Source organism: Procambarus clarkii, chromosome 10 (assembly GCF_040958095.1).
Source record: "Procambarus clarkii isolate CNS0578487 chromosome 10, FALCON_Pclarkii_2.0, whole genome shotgun sequence".
In the NCBI taxonomy this organism is placed as follows: Eukaryota; Metazoa; Arthropoda; class Malacostraca; order Decapoda; family Cambaridae; genus Procambarus; species Procambarus clarkii.
This window is the reverse complement of record NC_091159.1, coordinates 38,088,049-38,106,323: the sequence shown is the minus strand read 5'-3', so window position 1 is coordinate 38,106,323 and position 18,275 is coordinate 38,088,049. Positions and strand designations below refer to the sequence as shown.

The window sequence follows — 18,275 nt, the reverse complement described above, 5'->3', positions numbered from 1 at the left end:
TTGGTTCGAAATAATGCAAAATATCATAGGAAGAAAAAAAAAAGTACATTATTCTTTGTACAGTTGTCTCTCACCTCTCACTGCTACACAGTTGTTTCATCTCTCACTGCTACATAGTCAATTTATCTTTCACTGCTACACAGGTGTCTCGTCTCGTTGCAACACAGGTCTCTCACCACTAACTGCATATTCCTTCATTCCTGAGGTGATGTCTCGCGTCGTTTTCTTTCCCAATGTTTCAAGTCTGACTTATTTATATTGAACCACTTGTCACTTCTTACAAACCTACAGTCGCTGATCGCAAAATGCTTATAGATTAGCAATTTTTACCAATTGCTTTATGAGAAGGACTGTTGACCAGACCACACACTAGAAGGTGAAGGGACGACGACGTTTCGGTCCGTCCTGGACCATTCTTAAGTCGATTGTGAGAATGGTCGGCCGAGCGGACAGCACGCTGGACTTGTGATCCTGTGGTCCCGGGTTCGATCCCGGGCGCCGGCGAGAAACAATGGGCAGAGTTTCTTTCACCCTATGCCCCTGTTACCTAGCAGTAAAATAGGTACCTGGGTGTTAGTCAGCTGTCACGGACTGCTTCCTGGGGGTGGAGGCCTGGTCGAGGACCGGGCCGCGGGGACACTAAAGCCCCGAAATCATCTCAAGATAACCTCAAGATGGTCAATCGACTTGAGAATGGTCCAGGACGAACCGAAACGTCGTCGTCCCTTCACCTTCTAGTGTGTGGTCTGGTCAACATACTTTAGCCACGTTATTGTGACTCGTCGCCTGCATGAGAAAGACTCTTTACCAAAAAGTTTTATGAGAAACAGTTTTCAACAATGAATTATGAGAAGCCGTCCTGAGCACCAATGTTTTGAATGATTTTCACTTATTTGTCAATGATATATTAAGTGACAATCAGAATTATGAATATGTGAAAATATTAATGACGAAATTTTAAAATATTGGCAATAAATATTTTAAAGATGAATTTATTCATGTTTTAAAAAGACTTGAGAAGAAAATGTCTGTAATCCTATTGACATTTGTCATCAGTTGACACTATGTCTCTAAATGTCGAAAAGCTATTCAATAGAAATGTCTAATAATGCTTGTTTGTAATGTTTGCGGTGAAAGATAATTTACGCATTTATATGTCTGTTACATTTTGTCAGTAGACAGTACCTTGAGATGATTTCGGGGCTTAGCGTCCCCGCGGCCCGGTCGACAAGGCCTCCTCGTTCCTGGACTGGTCAACCAGGCTGTTGGACGCGGCTGCTCGCAGCCAGTACAGTACAGTTGAAATGTAACCAACAGTGCAAATGCCAGTTACATTTTAACATTTTTTTTTTAACCCACAGGGTTATAAATCCATGGAACCGCCTACCCGCCTAAGTCGTAAATGCCAAAACTGTTATGGCATTTAAGATCAAGGAAAAGGAAAAAAAAAGCATTCGGCATTTAAGATCAAGGAAAAAATAATTTAAAATTTTTGGAAAAGATCAAGGCAAAGGGAGAGGGGGGGATCTTTGACAAGCCGCCGGCTTCCTGTCCTCGTCGAGGCCTCTAGTGTTAGTGGCGCTCAGGTAAATTTACACGATTTGTAACATGTTATGAAAAACAATGTTGTCTAATCATTACTAGTATTATTTATATATTTGCTTAACTTAAAACTCGAGAACTTCAACTTTAATATTAGGTATGTAAATGTGTACCAATCTACTACATTTCATTTGTCTATCCAATTAAAACTAGGATTTTATTACCAAACATTTATATTACTAAACCCATGAAGGACGCACAATGTGATTTGATTTTATACACCGTTGTGTTTATAATGTATGCACTCTTTAATGAAAAATAATAATTCCGTGTTGGGGGACAGGCAGCCAGTGTATTTATGTTAGGATAATATCGGGCCCCCCTACCAGGTCAAATTTCTAACCTCAAGCTGACTATCTCCCGAGTACCTACTTGCTGCTAGGTGACAGGAAATGCACCAAACCATTTCAATCCCACCCGGAACTCTCGAGTTGAGAACGAACCCGACTACTACCAGGACCGGGAAAATATTTTCAACTTTTCTTGATGTTGAACAAATGCAAATGTAAATTACAGGGACCCTCCAGCTACTCAATCCGCCTCTTATCCCTACTGGCCTTGTGAATATATAGGCTATAACGAGTCAATATAGTCTGCCTATAACGCTGACTAGAGATTATCTAAGTCATCATAGAGAACCTCGATCCGGGCACTTTCAGGCCTGTCACCCCACATATGGTCCAACAGCAGCACTTACGTACGTTTGTACACAATTATGTGTAAGAGAAAAATTACCAGCTATCAAACTTAAATTCATAGTAACAGGCAAGTTAACAGCTAATAATCCCGTATGTGACTCAAGTCAGAAAAGTTGGTCTGAACAGTTCACAAAGCGGAACTTATCGTTAATATAGTAAATATATCAATTTCAGAAATCTGCACAAAAGACTACTCTAATAACTAGTTATTTAATGCCTTCATATTTAAAAGCAAGTCACATTGCTTAGCACTACCTAAACCGGATCAATCTTCCTGTGAAAAGGTCCCGCGCATTTTAGAATAAGAAAAGTACGGCATGTGACATCTTAATTCGGCTGAATTAATTAACAGAAGGCACGAAGCCGGGAAGGTTACGCAACACCACATTTCGGCTGAAGATTTGCGACTACGTACTATCCTACACCTAGTGCCCTTAGGACCAGATGTGCACCCACAGGTTAATGAATGGTCCATCCATTTAAAGCATTGCGCCTTACTACTAAATATTGTACTAAAAAGATTTTACAGCTTACGGGGGTTGGGTAAGCCAAAGCTACTATCCCTTCGAGAAGTTTCTTCGTCTCTAACATACTTTAACTTTACACAGCTTACGACAAATTTTAAGTGTTCCAGATAATTAGCAACTTTGCTAAAGCCTTTGAGAAAAAAAGTGGCAAGAATTACTGGACTGGAGCATGGGAACTAAAGTAAAAATTAACACTGCTGATGAAGTAATTTAGAAGGTTCTTTAGGAAAACTAAGTTTTCTAATAGTTTAGTCGTGCATACCTTATGCAAAGCTCATCGTACACAATGCTTGGGACATTTTTCAATTTTTTAATATATTGTATAGGTTCAGCCATTCAGGAAGAAATTTAAATAAGTAAAGTAGAAATCAATTTATTCCTTTTAAATAAACATAATCCTTATCCTAATGGAATAATGTAAAAATTGATATCCTAAATCATGTACATTTAACCTAAATAAAGGACAGGAATTTAGAAGCACTTCCTGTGGACAATGGATGGGCCAGATTCATCATATTCTTGCTTGCTGATCCACATCTGTTGGAAGGTAGAAAGGGAAGCCAAGATGGAACCGCCAATCCATACAGAGTACTTGCGCTCTGGTGGGGCAATGATCTTAATCTTCATGGTGGATGGTGCCAAGGCAGTGATTTCCTTCTGCATCCTGTCTGCAATGCCTGGATACATGGTGGTGCCACCGGACAGCACGGTGTTGGCGTACAGATCCTTACGGATATCTACGTCACACTTCATGATGGAGTTGTAGGTAGTCTCGTGGATGCCACAAGATTCCATACCAAGGAATGAAGGCTGGAAAAGTGCCTCGGGGCAACGGAACCTCTCGTTGCCAATGGTAATGACCTGACCGTCAGGAAGTTCGTAAGACTTTTCTAGTGAAGAGGATGAGGCGGCAGTGGTCATTTCCTGCTCAAAGTCTAGGGCAACGTAACACAACTTTTCCTTAATGTCACGAACGATTTCTCGCTCTGCAGTAGTTGTGAAGGTGTAGCCACGCTCGGTGAGAATCTTCATAAGGTAGTCAGTAAGGTCACGACCGGCCAAGTCCAGACGCAGGATAGCATGGGGAAGGGCGTATCCCTCATAGATAGGAACAGTGTGTGACACGCCATCACCAGAGTCCAAGACAATACCGGTGGTACGACCAGAGGCGTACAGGGAGAGCACGGCCTGGATAGCTACGTACATAGCGGGAGTGTTGAAAGTTTCGAACATAATTTGAGTCATCTTCTCACGGTTGGCCTTTGGGTTGAGGGGGGCCTCCGTCAGCAGGACTGGGTGCTCCTCTGGGGCCACACGCAGCTCATTGTAAAATGTGTGATGCCAGATCTTTTCCATGTCATCCCAGTTAGTGACGATACCGTGCTCAATGGGATATTTTAGTGTAAGAATACCACGCTTGCTCTGTGCCTCGTCTCCCACGTAAGAGTCCTTCTGGCCCATACCAACCATCACGCCCTACCGGAAGAAAATTTTACCATTAATCTCAAGTTTAGCAAATTTTAAAGTAAAAATGTTAATGTTAAAAATGTGAACATTTAACAAGTGTCAAGTGTTAACGTTATTCAGGGTTAACCCTGAATATAACCACATTGAAAAATTAACAAAACTGTTATCCAGCAAGTCACTTCACTAGTCGTGCACTAAAATAATGTCCCAACTGCTCACCTGATGGCGGGGTCGGCCCACGATGGAGGGGAAGACGGCGCGGGGGGCGTCGTCCCCGGCGAAGCCTGCCTTGCACATACCGGAACCATTGTCCACAACCAGGGCAGCAACCTCGTCGTCACACATTTTTAATTACTGCAAAACAAAAATACAGCCCGGTTAGGTTGCCGCTCAAGAAATATTTCAATTAAATTCACAAGACTTTCTTGTTAAAGTCCAGAAATGCAGTATATTCACTTAAATATCACAAGTGTAGCAGCAGCAGTTGTGGTGTACCTAGTTAATATCACAGTCACTGACTACGTTGGTTGCGGGGACGTGCCCGGGTGTCCAGCTTCACTACCCGTGTTGAACTGATCCCCCACACCCGCCGCCCTCACCTTATAACACCCCCTTAACCCCCCCCCCAGACCCCCTCCCAGTGACGTCACCACCCCCCACCCCACATAGCCCCCCCAGGGACCCCCACTCACCCCCCCCCTCGCCGCCCATATTAGGAGCACCAACTGGACACTTTCTATTTGAGGCTTTCAAGGTAGTTTTCCATGTGGTGCGCCACACCAAGCCTGCGACACTCCCCACCGCTCTACACACCCTCGATAGTACTTTAAATGTTACTCTACAACATGGCAAGAAAAAAATTCGTTCGTGTAGTGCGAACAAGTTTTATATACTTCAAGAACAGAAAACCAAGACTCGTGCCGCCCATGCTGGCAGGGCGCCGACCTGCCAGCCACCTGTGAACCACCTCCAGGAAACTTTAATGCACTAGACGCAATGATCGACACCAAGCCCACACTAACACCAGTCGACACGCCCCTAACCTACCGGTTAACACTAACTTCACTCTAAACACATTTAATTCTTCACAACACGTCTCTACACGCGTATACACCGTAGTTGCATTACAAGTACACGTTGAACACAACAAGCTATCAATTAAAACATTTACTTACTTCGTGGGGACGGGCGGGCGCACAACTGTACTTGTCCTCGTGGTGATCGCGAGTGAGGGACTCGTGCAGCCCGCTGCTCCTCCACCACCAACCTCACCTTTCCAGCGGGGGAGGACTGCAAACGTCACTCTTTCTCCATCCTCATTGCTCCTCCAATGCGCTCTTCTTTAAGTCAAATTGGAAACCTATTGTCGATTAAATAATTATTTCTTTAATCTTGGATCGTGGAAAATTGTAATAAGTTCACGAGAGAGTTAAATTTTGTTTTTGCAAGAGGCTTCCCCTGCCATGCCGCCGCAGTGGCCTCGTCCACCACGCCCAGACAAACGTACATCGCCTTATATGGACATAGTCGGAAACTCGGGCGGTGATTGGCTGGCGGCGGCCGTTGAATGCGTGGCGGGAAGACGAGAACTCCAAGTCTCGCTCACCTTCACTCGATTTCATATTGTTTCCCTCAATCATCCCAACTTTCGAATACGCGTACAATTTAACATGCTGGGAATCCATAGAAAATACACTTCTATTCCTAATGTGTGTTATGAGACAAATTGTTTTCGCAACAATACACGCATGAGAGACGTGTACTTCAAGTAAATGTGGGCAGTGTTCCAGAGAACATCGCTAAGCACGAAACAAAATGAGAACAATGGCTAGAGCGACCGTACTGGATTCACGGCTGCCAACCGCATACGGGCCGCCATGGAGTCGCGCTTTCAGAAGGCTCCTAATGAAAAATCCTTGGGCTTGCTTTATTCGGTTACAGAGAGAGAGAGAGAGTGAGTCTGTCGTAGTAAAGGGCTCGCTCTTGGCTTTTAAGTGATTTCACAGGACTCGAACGGGTGTTTATTTAATGATTAACCAAGTTTGACACTTGTAAGGGATAAGTTGGTATTTGCCGTTAGAGACATGACCGGCAATATGAGAAATGTGCCCAACCTTGGATCAAATTGTATATTACCCCATTAACAATACGACAAAAGTTCGTTTGAACTTCAGTAAGCTCTAGGAACACAAGGGGAAAAACAGCAAGTCCGGTAAAATCCAGTGATTGATATTTAAAGAGTTGAGAGATAGCGAGGCCGGGCTTGACAGGAAGAGCTTGATACTAGTACATCTCCATATTTGGTATTTCCTGGAGATATCTGTCACTTGTACCATGGGGGATATGGTAATTTCCTGTGAAGCGAGTAGGCTGGGATTCTTCACAGCCTATTACTTACAAGATCACCCCAGGGCGCCAGCCGTCCTAACTCGTATAATTAATTTCTCACAATTGTCTTTCAAGTTAAAATGAGGAAAAAAATAATTGCTATATTACTGTTCTCTCAATTTCTACTGGACGGTGAGAAAGGTGGTCCAGTACACAGTGAAGGAGCCCACTACTGGACACACCACTTGACGGGTTCTTTAAAGAGGTCTACACCTTTTACTAGCCTATAAAAACATATTGCCATGATCTTTAATGTCTAAATTAAACTTCCATCGATCGAAAAGTGGAATAGTTTGTCGTGGGGTGCGGCCCCTGGTGTGTGGTGGGTCGGGCCGCTACCCTTGTGTCCAGCCCTACCATGCAACCATGCAGCCCCAACTATGCCATGCAACTAAACCATGCAGCCCCAACTATGCCATGCAACCACGCTATGGTAACATAGACGAGATCCTCCCCCGGTAACGTGTACAGCTTCAAGGAGTGGCGGGTCACGTGGTGCTGGGGGCGGCCTCGGCTACTCCGCCCTAACTACAGTTTACCGGCCAGGTTCACCCTACACCAACTACAAGCACCACAGGATACGGTGGAGTTCTCTACGTCGTGTGAAACGGAACTGTTAGGGAGTGAGGGGAGGGGGGGAGAGGGGTGGTTGGTCACACTAGCGGGGTCGAGGGTGGGGAGCGGCTGACACGGCCAAGCGTTTGTTTGTTTGTCGTTTGACAGCAGTCAGTGAGGCACGGCTGGTGACGTCACATCTTCAGTAATTAATATCATAACTGTACATTTTTTTTTTAATTTTTTATTGCTGTTTATAGGTTTTGACTTATTGTAGGTGTAGAGAAGTGTAGTGAGGGTGGAGTGGCGGTAGAGGCTCTAGCTCCCGGGTCCCGCCTTGGTGGCAGGCGACCTGCAGCTATGGGTCACTCTTGTTGTTTAATGTGTGTGAATAGGTCACTAGTGCGTGGGTACCCACCTAGTTGTACTTGCCAAGTTGTACTTGCGGGGACTGAGTTTCGGCTCCTTGGTCCCGTTTGACACTGAAAACATTCTTAATGTGACTGGCTCATTTGAGCACTCGGTCCAACCAGTGTGCCCTTGTTCACATACCACCCGTGCTAAATAGTTTGTGTATCTCATTACACACAGAAATCACAATAGTGTGATGCATCAAATGAACAAATCCACAAGGGCCGTGACGAGGATTCGAACCTACGTCCAAGAGCATCCCAGACGCTGCCTTAATCGACTGAGCTACTACTGAATTTATTCGGATCCTGCAGCCTCTCCGAGACACAAACCAGGATTTTACATAATTCCCCCGTTCTTTCCATGCCTTCATTCTTATGTACCTTGCTTCTTTACAACCATGATTAAACCATGGAGTTACTCTGTGCCTCTCATTATACTTTCTGCAGAGGGACACATTTGCTAGCTGCTTCCCAGCATTTCCCGTTAAATGTGCATCATTTTCTGTGGGGACTTTCCATGCAGTTCTGTCTCCAATTGTACCTTCATACTCTCACCTTCAGTATGCCAGCCTTTTACCTCCTGGCATTTTTCCTGAAGAGTACATTACTTCACTTATGTCTGACTCATTTAGTATCAACATCAGGTCAAGACGGGTTGGTTGGTCACTGCCTCTCATTCTTGTGGGGCCATTAACAGCCTAGCAAGTTTCTCGTTGCTTCTTCCATGAATTTAGCTTTCCATATGTTGCAACAGTTGACAGCTGCAACTGTGACAATTGGGCCTTCTCGTGAGAACTTCCAATGCCACTGTCTTGGCCATGCCCAGCAATTAGCAATGTGCCCAAAGGCGGATCTGAGGGCCTTAAAAGGCAGATCTGAGAGCCTTAGAAGGTGGATCTGAGAGCCTTAGAAGGTGGATCTGAGAGCCTTAGAAGGTGGATCTGAGAGCCTTAGAAGGTGGATCTGAGAGCCTTAGAAGGTGGATCTGAGAGCCTTAGAAGGCAGATCTGAGAGCCTTAGAAGGCGGATCTGAGAGCCTTAGAAGGCGGATCTGAGAGTCTTAGAAGGCAGATCTGAGAGCCTTAGAAGGTGGATCTGAGAGCCTTAGAAGGCAGATCTGAGAGCCTTAGAAGGCAGATCTGAGAGCCTTAGAAGGCGGATCTGAGAGCCTTAGAAGGCGGATCTGAGAGCCTTAGAAGGCAGATCTGAGAGCCTTAGAAGGCGGATCGTAATAGCAAGCCTGGAACATTGCTAAGAAAACGTAATTGATCCTCTTGAGTTTGATTATTGGTAGTCGATACCATTGCCTCTTGTTGTAGAGTATTTTAATAATAGTTGCAGAATTAATAACTCATAATTACCCCATCAGCAGATATCACAAGTTTTTCTTAGTTAATGGTTTTCAAAGTCTTGGGTTTATACAATGGATACATCTGGGAAACAGGGAAAAATCGGGGAAGAGAGAGAGACAGAGAGAAAAGAAAAGCAAGGATAGGAAATATATGCTTGATCCTGTTACATACCGTGATATAATACACAGTACCTCCCTCCCTTCAGCCCCTTCCTCCCGGACTACAGTGAAATAGTACACAGTCGTTCAGACATGCAGCCTTACTCTCATTACAAATATTATTTTGGCGTGTGGAATATATGAGGGAGGGAGAAGGGGGTGAGGGAGAGGTGTTGCCATGCGCAGAGATCCTACCTTCTCTCCTCGCCGCCCCCCTCCCGACATCTCGCCCCTCCCCACATCTCCCAATATCTCGTTCTTCCCCACGTCTCGTCCCTCCCCACACCTCACCCCACCCGTCATGCAGAGCGAGGAGGGGGGCGAGGTGTGCCGTGGGTGGTGGGGTGGAGAGGTGGGGGCGAGCGTCCACCTCACACCACCTGGCCAGCGGCTGTGTCAGCAGGCTCTCGGGTGGCCGGGAGGGGTGGCTGGGGGTACTGTTATACTGCGCAGGCCGGGAGGGGGTGGCTGGGGGTACTGTTATACTGCGCAGACCGGGAGGGGAGGCTGGGGGTACTGTTATACTGCGCAGACCGGGAGGGGAGGCTGGGGTACTGTTATACTGCACAGACCAGGAGGGGGAGGCTGGGGGTAGTTATACTGCGCAGACCGGGAGGGGGTGGCTGGGGGTACTGTTATACTGCGCAGACCGGGAGGGGAGGCTGGGGGTACTGTTATACTGCGCAGACCGGGAGGGGAGGCTGGGGTACTGTTATACTGCACAGACCAGGAGGGGGAGGCTGGGGGTAGTTATACTGCGCAGACCGGGAGGGGTGGCTAGGGGTACTGTTATACTGCGCAGACCAGGAGGGGGAGGCTGGGGGTAGTTATACTGCGCAGACCGGAAGGGATGGCTGGGGGTATTGTTATACTGCGCAGACCAGGAGGGGGAGGCTGGGGGTACTGTTATACTGCGCAGACCGGGAGGGGTGGCTGGGGGTACTGTTATACTGCGCAGACCAGGAGGGGAGGCTGGGGGTATTGTTATACTGCGCAGACCTGGAGGGGGTGGCTGGGGGTACTGTTATACTGCGCAGACCAGGAGGGGAGGCTGGGGGTACTGTTATACTGCGCAGACCAGGAGGGGGAGGCTGGGGGTACTGTTCTACTGCGCAGACCAGGAGGGGAGGCTGGGGGTACTGTTATACTGCGCAGACCAGGATGGGGAGGCTGGGGGTACTGTTATACTGCGCAGACCGGGAGGGGGTGGCTGGGGGTACTGTTATACTGCGTAGACCGGGAGGGGTGGCTGGGGGTACTGTTATACTGCGCAGACCAGGAGAGGAGGCTGGGGGTATTGTTATACTGCGCAGACCTGGAGGGGGTGGCTGGGGGTACTGTTATACTGCGCAGGCCGGGAGGGGTTGGCTGGGGGTACTGTTATACTGCGCAGACCGGGAGGGGTGGCTGGGGGTACTGTTATACTGCGCAGACCAGGAGGGGGAGGCTGGGGGTACTGTCATACTGCGCAGACCGGGAGGGGGTGGCTGGGGGTACTGTTATACTGCGCAGACCAGGAGGGGAGGCTGGGGGTATTGTTATACTGCGCAGACCTGGAGGGGGTGGCTGGGGGTACTGTTATACTGCGCAGACCAGGAGGGGAGGCTGGGGGTACTGTTATACTGCGCAGACCAGGAGGGGAAGGCTGGGGGTACTGTTATACTGCGCAGACCAGGAGGGGAGGCTGGGGGTACTGTTATATTGCGCAGACCAGGAGGGGAAGGCTGGGGGTACTGTTATACTGCGCAGACCAGGATGGGGAGGCTGGGGGTACTGTTATACTGCGCAGACCAGGAGGGGTGTGGCTGGGGGTACTGTTATACTGCGCAGGCCGGGAGGGGGTGGCTGTGGGTACTGTTATACTGCGCAGACCTGGAGGGGGTGGCTGGGGGTACTGTTATACTGCGCAGGCCGGGAGGGGTTGGCTGGGGGTATTGTTATACTGCGCAGACCTGGAGGGGGTGGCTGCGGGTACTGTTATACTGCGCAGACCGGGAGGGTGTGGCTGGGGGTACTGTTATACTGCGCAGACCTGGAGGGGGTGGCTGGGGGTACTGTTATACTGCGCAGGCCGGGAGGGTGTGGCTGGGGGTACTGTTATACTGCGCAGACCTGGAGGGGGTGGCTGGGGGTAGTTATACTGCGCAGGCCGGGAGGGGTTGGCTGGGGGTACTGTTATACTGCGCAGACCTGGAGGGGGTGGCTGGGGGTACTGTTATACTGCGCAGACCAGGAGGGGTTGGCTGGGGGTACTGTTATACTGCGCAGACCGGGAGGGGTTGGCTGGGGGTACTGTTATACTGCGCAGACCAGGAAGGGTTGGCTGGGGGTACTGTTGTACTGCGCAGACCGGGATTGGGTGGCTGGGGGTACTGTTATACTGCGCAGACCGGGAGGGGTTAAGCTGGGGGTACTGTTATACTGCGCAGGCCGGGAGGGGTGGCTGGGGGTACTGTTATACTGCGCAGACCGGGATGGGTTGGCTGGGGGTACTGTTATACTGCGCAGACCGGGAGGGGAGGCTGGGGGTACTGTTATACTGCGCAGACCGGGATGGGTTGGCTGGGGGTACTGTTATACTGCGCAGGCCGGGAGGGGTGGCTGGGGGTACTGTTATACTGCGCAGACCGGGAGGGGTTGGCTGGGGGTACTGTTATACTGCGCAGACCGGGATGGGGTGACTGGGGGTTCTGTTATACTGCGCAGACCAGGAGGGGGAGGCTGGGAGTTCTGTTACACTGCACAGACCGGGAGGGGGTGGCTGGGGGTACTGTTATACTGCGCAGACCGGGAGGGGGTGGCTGGGGGTTCTGTTACACTGCACAGACCGGGAGGGGGTGGCTGGGGGTACTGTTATACTGCGCAGACCGGGAGGGGGTGGCTGGGGGTTCTGTTACACTGCACAGACCTGGAGGGGGTGGCTGGGGGTACTGTTATACTGCGCAGACCGGGAGGGGGTGGCTGGGGGTTCTGTTACACTGCACAGACCGGGAGGGGGTGGCTGGGGGTACTGTTATACTGCGCAGACCAGGAGGGGGTGGCTGGGGGTTCTGTTACACTGCACAGACCAGGAGGGGGTGGCTGGGGGTACTGTTATACTGCGCAGACAAGGAGGGGGTGGCTGGGGGTACTGTTATACTGCGCAGACAAGGAGGGGGTGGCTGGGGGTACTGTTATACTGCGCAGACCGGGAGGGGGTGGCTGGGGGTACTGTTATACTGCGCAGACAAGGAGGGGGTGGCTGGGGGTTCTGTTACACTGCGCAGACTGGGAGGGGGTGGCTGGGGGTACTGTTATACTGCGCAGACCAGGAGGGGGTGGCTGGGGGTTCTGTTACACTGCGCAGACCGGGAGGGGGTGGCTGGGGGTTGTTATACTGCGCAGACCGGGGGGGTGGCTGGGGGTACTGTTATACTACGCAGACAAGGAGGGGGTGGCTGGGGGTACTGTTATACTGCGCAGACCGGGAGGGGGTGGCTAGGGGTACTGTTATACTGCGCAGACCGGGAGGGGGTGGCTGGGGGTACTGTTATACTGCGCAGACCGGGAGGGGTTGGCTGGGGGTACTATTATACTGCGCAGACCGGGATGGGGTGGCTGGGGGTACTGTTATACTGCGCAGACCAGGAGGGGAGGCTGGGGTTACTGTTATACTGCGCAGACCGGGAGGGGGTGGCTGGGGGTACTGTTATACTGCGCAGACCGGGAGGGAGGAGGTGGCTGGGGGTACTGTTATACTGCGCAGACCGCGAGGGGGTTACCTTGAGATGGTTTCGGGGCTTAGCGTCCCCGCGACCGGTCCTCGACCAGTCCTCTCGTTGCTGGACTGGTCAACCAGGTTGTTGGACGCGGCTGCTCGCAGCCTGAGGTATGAGTCGCAGCCTGGTTGATCAGGTATCCTTTGGAGGTGCTTATCCAGTTCTCTCTTGAACACTGTGAGGGGTCGGCCAGTTATGCCCCTTATGTGTAGCGGAAGCGTGTTGAACAGTCTCGGGCCTCTGATGTTGATAGTATTCTTTCTCAGAGTAACTATTGCACCTCTGCTCTTCAACGGAGGTATTCTGCACATCCTGCCATGTCTCCTGGTCTCATGTGATGTTATTTCTGTGTGCAGGTTTGGGACCAGCCCTCCAATTTTTTTCCATGTGTAAGTTTTCCACGTGTATCTCTCTCGCCTACGCTCAAGAGAATACAGATTTAGACATTTTAGTCGATCCCAATAGTTTATATGTTTTACTGAGTGGATTCTAGCAGTAAAGGATCTCTGCACGCTCTCCAGGTCAGCAATTTCTCCAGCTTTGAAAGGGGCTGTCATTGTGCAGCAGTACTATACTGTAGAGAGCACTACCGTCTTGAAGAGTATCATCATCGGTATAGCATCTCTAGTGTGAAAGGTTCTTGTTATCCAACCTGTCATTTTTCTTGCAGATGTGACGGCTACTTTATTGTGTTCTTTAAAGGTAAGGTCTTCCGACATGAGTACACCCAAATCCTTTACATTGCCTTTTCATTCTATGTTATGATTTGACTGCGTTATGTAAGTGATTTCCGTTTTTATATTTAAATTTTTTCCGTAGCGCATGAGCTGGAACTTATCTTCATTAAACACCATACTATTTTCTGTAGTCAGTAGAAAGACCTGATTCACATCTGATCGAAGGTTTGCCGTGTCCTCTATGTTGTCTACTCACATAAAAATTCTAATGTCATCCTTTTAGATTGTGTCCTTGTCTATGTCCAATATGAGGATGAGAAAAGTACTGGAGCAAGCACAGTACCCAGGGAGACTGAGCTCTTCACGGTTGGTGGACCGGATTTGATTTTGTTGACTATTACACACTGGGTTCTGTTAGGAAATTGTAGATCCTTCTGCCTATTTTTCCTGTAATTCCTTTTTAACGCATTTTATGTGCAATGACTCCATGGTCACATTTGTCAAAGGCTTTTGCAAAATCTGTGTAAAATACATCAGCTTTTTTTTTTGTCTTCCATGGCATAAATGATAGGATGGATTACGAGAACTTTCAAATCCAGGGATCCCATCACAATGGTTGTACTCTTCAAGTCACTTGTGTTGTCCCGTCTTGAGTACTGTTCAGTACTCACTTCCCCCTTCAGAGCAGGAGAGATTGCTGAAATAGAGGGAATACAGAGAACATATACGGCACGCATAGACGCAATAAAGCACCTAAATTATTGGGATCGTCTCAAAGCCCTCCAAATGTACTCACTAGAAAGAAGACGAGAGAGATATCAAATAATATACAACTGGAAGATACTGGAGGGCCAAGTACCAAATCTACACAGTAAAATAACAATGTACTGGAGTAAACGATATGGAAGAAAATGTAGAATAGAACCAGTGAAGAGCAGAGGTGCCATAGGCACAATCAGAGAACACTGTATAAACATCAGAGGTCCGCGGTTGTTCAACGTCCTCCCAGCAAGCATAAGAAATATTGCTGGAACAACCGTGGACATTTTCAAGAGGAAACTAGATTTATTCCTCCAAGGAGTGCCGGACCAACCGGGCTGTGGTGGGTATGTGGGCCTGCTGGCCGCTCCAAGCAACAGCCTGGTGGACCAAACTCTCACAAGTCAAGCCTGGCCTCGGGCCGGGCTTGGGGAGTAGAAGAACTCCCAGAACCCCATCAACCAGGTATCAACCAGGTATCTAGTGCCATGTAATAGTGGTCCAGCAACTGTGACAGGCAAGGGTTCCTTGTTCTGAAACCATGTTGTCCGGGGGTTATGGAGATACTGTGATTCCATGTATTGTGTGATCTTACTTCTTAGCACTCTCTCAAAGATTTTCATGAAGTGCTATCGGTCTGTAACAGGTGTCTCTTAGTGTACAATCTTCAACATGTGTTATGGAGTGTATATAATTATCCCAGAATTTCAGCGTGTCCATTGGTGTGTGAACTGTCCCCCAACATCTGTAACACACGTTGTCAAAAATACAAAATGTTCTCTTGAGTTTCAGCAGGAATTATTTATTGTTAGTTTCATTACTTTCTACCACAGACGTGACCACACATTTACAATGCTAACTAGCATATATACATTTTCCTCTGTATATACCCCTCAGCAGGTATGCCAGAGGCCGCAAAGCAGGTCAGACTCCTGCTCACAGGTGTGTCAACCACTCCAGCACAAGCTCAAAGTGTTCCATAGTGTTCGTACAGGTTCTCATACAATATCACTTGCAGCAACTGGTGTCGCGTGTAACAAGTGTGCAAATGGTTCTAACAGATGATAGCAAGTGTACGGACTGTTCAACCAAGTGTTTGCAATAATGACTCGGTTGGCTCCAACAGGTGTTCAGATGTTTATGGATTGTCCAAATGTATTTTTTACAAGTGTATAATCTGTTAACACACTTTATCACAAGTGTAGAGAACTGCATCAACAAGTTCTCACAGGTGCACAGACTCCCTCAATAGGTGCTCACTAGTGCACAAACTACTTCAAAAGGTGCACACAAGTGTACACACTGCTCCAGTAAGTGCTCACAAATAAAGAATAAATCAGCAAGTGCTTAGAAGAGCACACACTGCTACAACAGATGCCCACAAGCTCGCACACTACTTCAGCACATGTTCACAAGAGAATAGACTGCATCAGCAGGAGTTCACAAGTGAACAGACAGTTTCAACAGGTGCTCACAAGTGAACAGACAGCTTCAACAGGTGCTCACAAGTGAACAGACAGCTTCAACAGGTGTTCACAAGTGAACAGACAGCTTCAACAGGTGTTCACAAGTGAACAGACAGCTTCAACAGGTGCTCACATGATCTTTCCGGTTGCCCCAAAAAGATAAGTAATACAATGAACGTGAATGACATTACTCTATCAAATTAACCTAAATTCAAGAAGCACTTTAAGATATGGTGGAGAGAGGAATGACCTCGTCACGGAGAATAACAGGAAGTTGTATCAAGAGATGCTGTGTGCCGCCGCCGACCCTCCTGCCTCTCCTGGGGAGTACCTCTCAGGCCGCCAGGGAGGGAAGGAAGAGGTACCCTGCAGGTGATCACTTCAGTAACTGCTATTATCTACTTCCTGTCCATAGTTAGGATGGGTTAGGTTAGGTTTCCTTACGTTTCGTTAAGTTTATACGGTGTATCATTCTCAAGCATGTGAAATATGAAATTTATAAACTATACCCTAGAATTTCATTTACAGAAAACTAAAATCTTTGGACCGTTTCAAAGAAAATGAGTTAAAAGTAGACATTTTTTATATTTCAAACCAATGATTTATAGTACAATAAAGTTATAACTTGAGAATATTCTCTGTTAGGACAAAGATTCACTTACCAGTTTAAAAGTAGACTATTATTGGGCATTGTAATATACTTTCAGACCATCACAAATATATAGATAACTATCCAGGTTAGGTTAGGTAGAAGTAATTTGAAACTAACACTGAGGCAAAAGCTAAGGACCGACCAAAGCTGTTCAGTAGCCAGATAAGGAGAAAAACAATAGTACAAGACCATGTACTATACTCAGATTGAGGAGACAACAGAGAATTCTCACAGAAAACGTTACTGAGGTATGTGAGGCAATCAACCAAAGATTTATGGAGTTCGTTACAATAGGACCCGCGTGGAAACTAAGATTACAGGATGAAATGTCCTAAAAAGATATACCCACGTTGCTTCCACAACATAACGTAAGCTTGAGGACTAGCCAATAATACTCTATGGCCAACTGTACACTTAATAGTTTAGCGAGTCCCAGCCGCCCTTGGGTACAAGTGCGGGCATAAACAACTCTGCGGGCAGGCTTCCCATTGAGGGAGTTGTAGACGCTCATGGGGCGGCGACTTCACTCACACCATGAGTGACGCTGCCCAATATATTCGGCTCCCGGGGCATCATTAATATTAAGGCATGAGAAGCACACAACATATAGTCATGACTACTGAAAAAGGCAGGACACCTTGTACCCTACACACCAGGGTGTATGATGACACACTATATAGTGTACCCTACACACCAGGGTGTATAGTGACACTGTACAGTGTACCCTACACACCAGGGTGTATAGTGACACTATACAGTGTACCCTACACACCAGGGTGTATGATGACACTATACAGTGTACCCTACACACCAGGGTGTATAGTGACACTATACAGTGTACCCTACACACCAGGGTGTATAGTGACACTATACAGTGTACCCTACACACCAGGGTGTATAGTGACACTATACAGTGTACCCTACACACCAGGGTGTATAGTGACACTATACAGTGTACCCTACACACCAGGGTGTATAGTGACACTATACAGTGTACCCTACACACCAGGGTGTATAGTGACACTATACAGTGTACCCTACACACCAGGGTGTATGATGACACACTATACAGTGTACCCTACACACCAGGGTGTATGATGACACTATACAGTGTACCCTACACACCAGGGTGTATGATGACACACTATACAGTGTACCCTACACACCAGGGTGTATGATGACACACTATACAGTGTACCCTACACACCAGGTTGTATAATGACACACTATACAGTGTACCCTACACACCAGGGTGTATAATGATACTCTATACAGTGTACCCTTCATACCAGGGTATATAATGACACACTATACAGTGTACCCTACACACCATGGTGTATAATGACACACTATACAGTCGACCCTACACATCAGGGTGTATAATGAAACACTTCGCAGTATGGATTAAATAACTGTGCATTGAATTATAGATAATGAATGAATGTAAGGTAGCTGCAGGCTGGGATCCTAGCACGTGAAGCACAGGCTGGGATCCCAGCACGTGAAGCACAGGCTGGGATCCCAGCACGTGAAGCACAGGCTGGGATCCCAGCACGTGAAGCACAGGCTGGGATCCCAGCACGTGAAGCACAGGCTGGGATCCCAGCACGTGAAGCACAGGCTGGGATACCAGCACGTGAAGCACAGGCTGGGATCCTAACACGTGAAGCACAGGCTGGGATCCCAGCACGTGAAGCACAGGCTGGGATCCCAGCACGTGAAGCACAGGCTGGGATCCCAGCACGTGAAGCACAGGCTGGGATCCTAACACGTGAAGCACAGGCTGGGATCCCATCACGTGAA

At 48.1% G+C, this 18,275-nt stretch overlaps 1 protein-coding gene across 2 annotated transcripts; it reads right to left on the bottom strand.

The window, feature by feature from the left end:
* Positions 1-3,187: 3,187 nt before the first annotated feature.
* On the bottom strand, positions 3,188-5,626 carry LOC123745344 (actin, clone 403). Of its 2 annotated transcripts, none has more exons than XM_045725824.2 (3): positions 5,470-5,626; positions 4,514-4,648; positions 3,188-4,303 (listed from the first exon to the last, which is right to left on the bottom strand). In XM_045725824.2, the coding sequence occupies exons 2-3, from the start codon at positions 4,637-4,639 to the stop codon at positions 3,299-3,301; spliced, it is 1,131 nt and encodes a 376-aa protein (XP_045581780.1). In that variant the 5' UTR covers positions 4,640-4,648; positions 5,470-5,626; the 3' UTR covers positions 3,188-3,298. The 2 variants fall into 2 exon arrangements, with proteins under 2 accessions (XP_045581780.1, XP_045581789.1); XM_045725833.2 differs by lacking the exon at positions 5,470-5,626 and adding an exon at positions 4,790-4,904.
* Between the last annotated feature and the right edge of the window lie 12,649 nt (positions 5,627-18,275).

What these genes read in the sequence shown, in the direction of transcription:
- LOC123745344 (XM_045725824.2), bottom strand. Translation starts at nt 4,639, where the DNA reads ATGTGTGACGACGAGGTTGCTGCCCTGGTTGTGGACAATGGTTCCGGT. An exon ending in TGGGCCGACCCCGCCATCAG is followed by an intron (nt 4,304 to 4,513) that starts GTGAGCAGTTGG and finishes TTCTTCCGGTAG; the next exon opens with GGCGTGATGGTTGGTATGGG.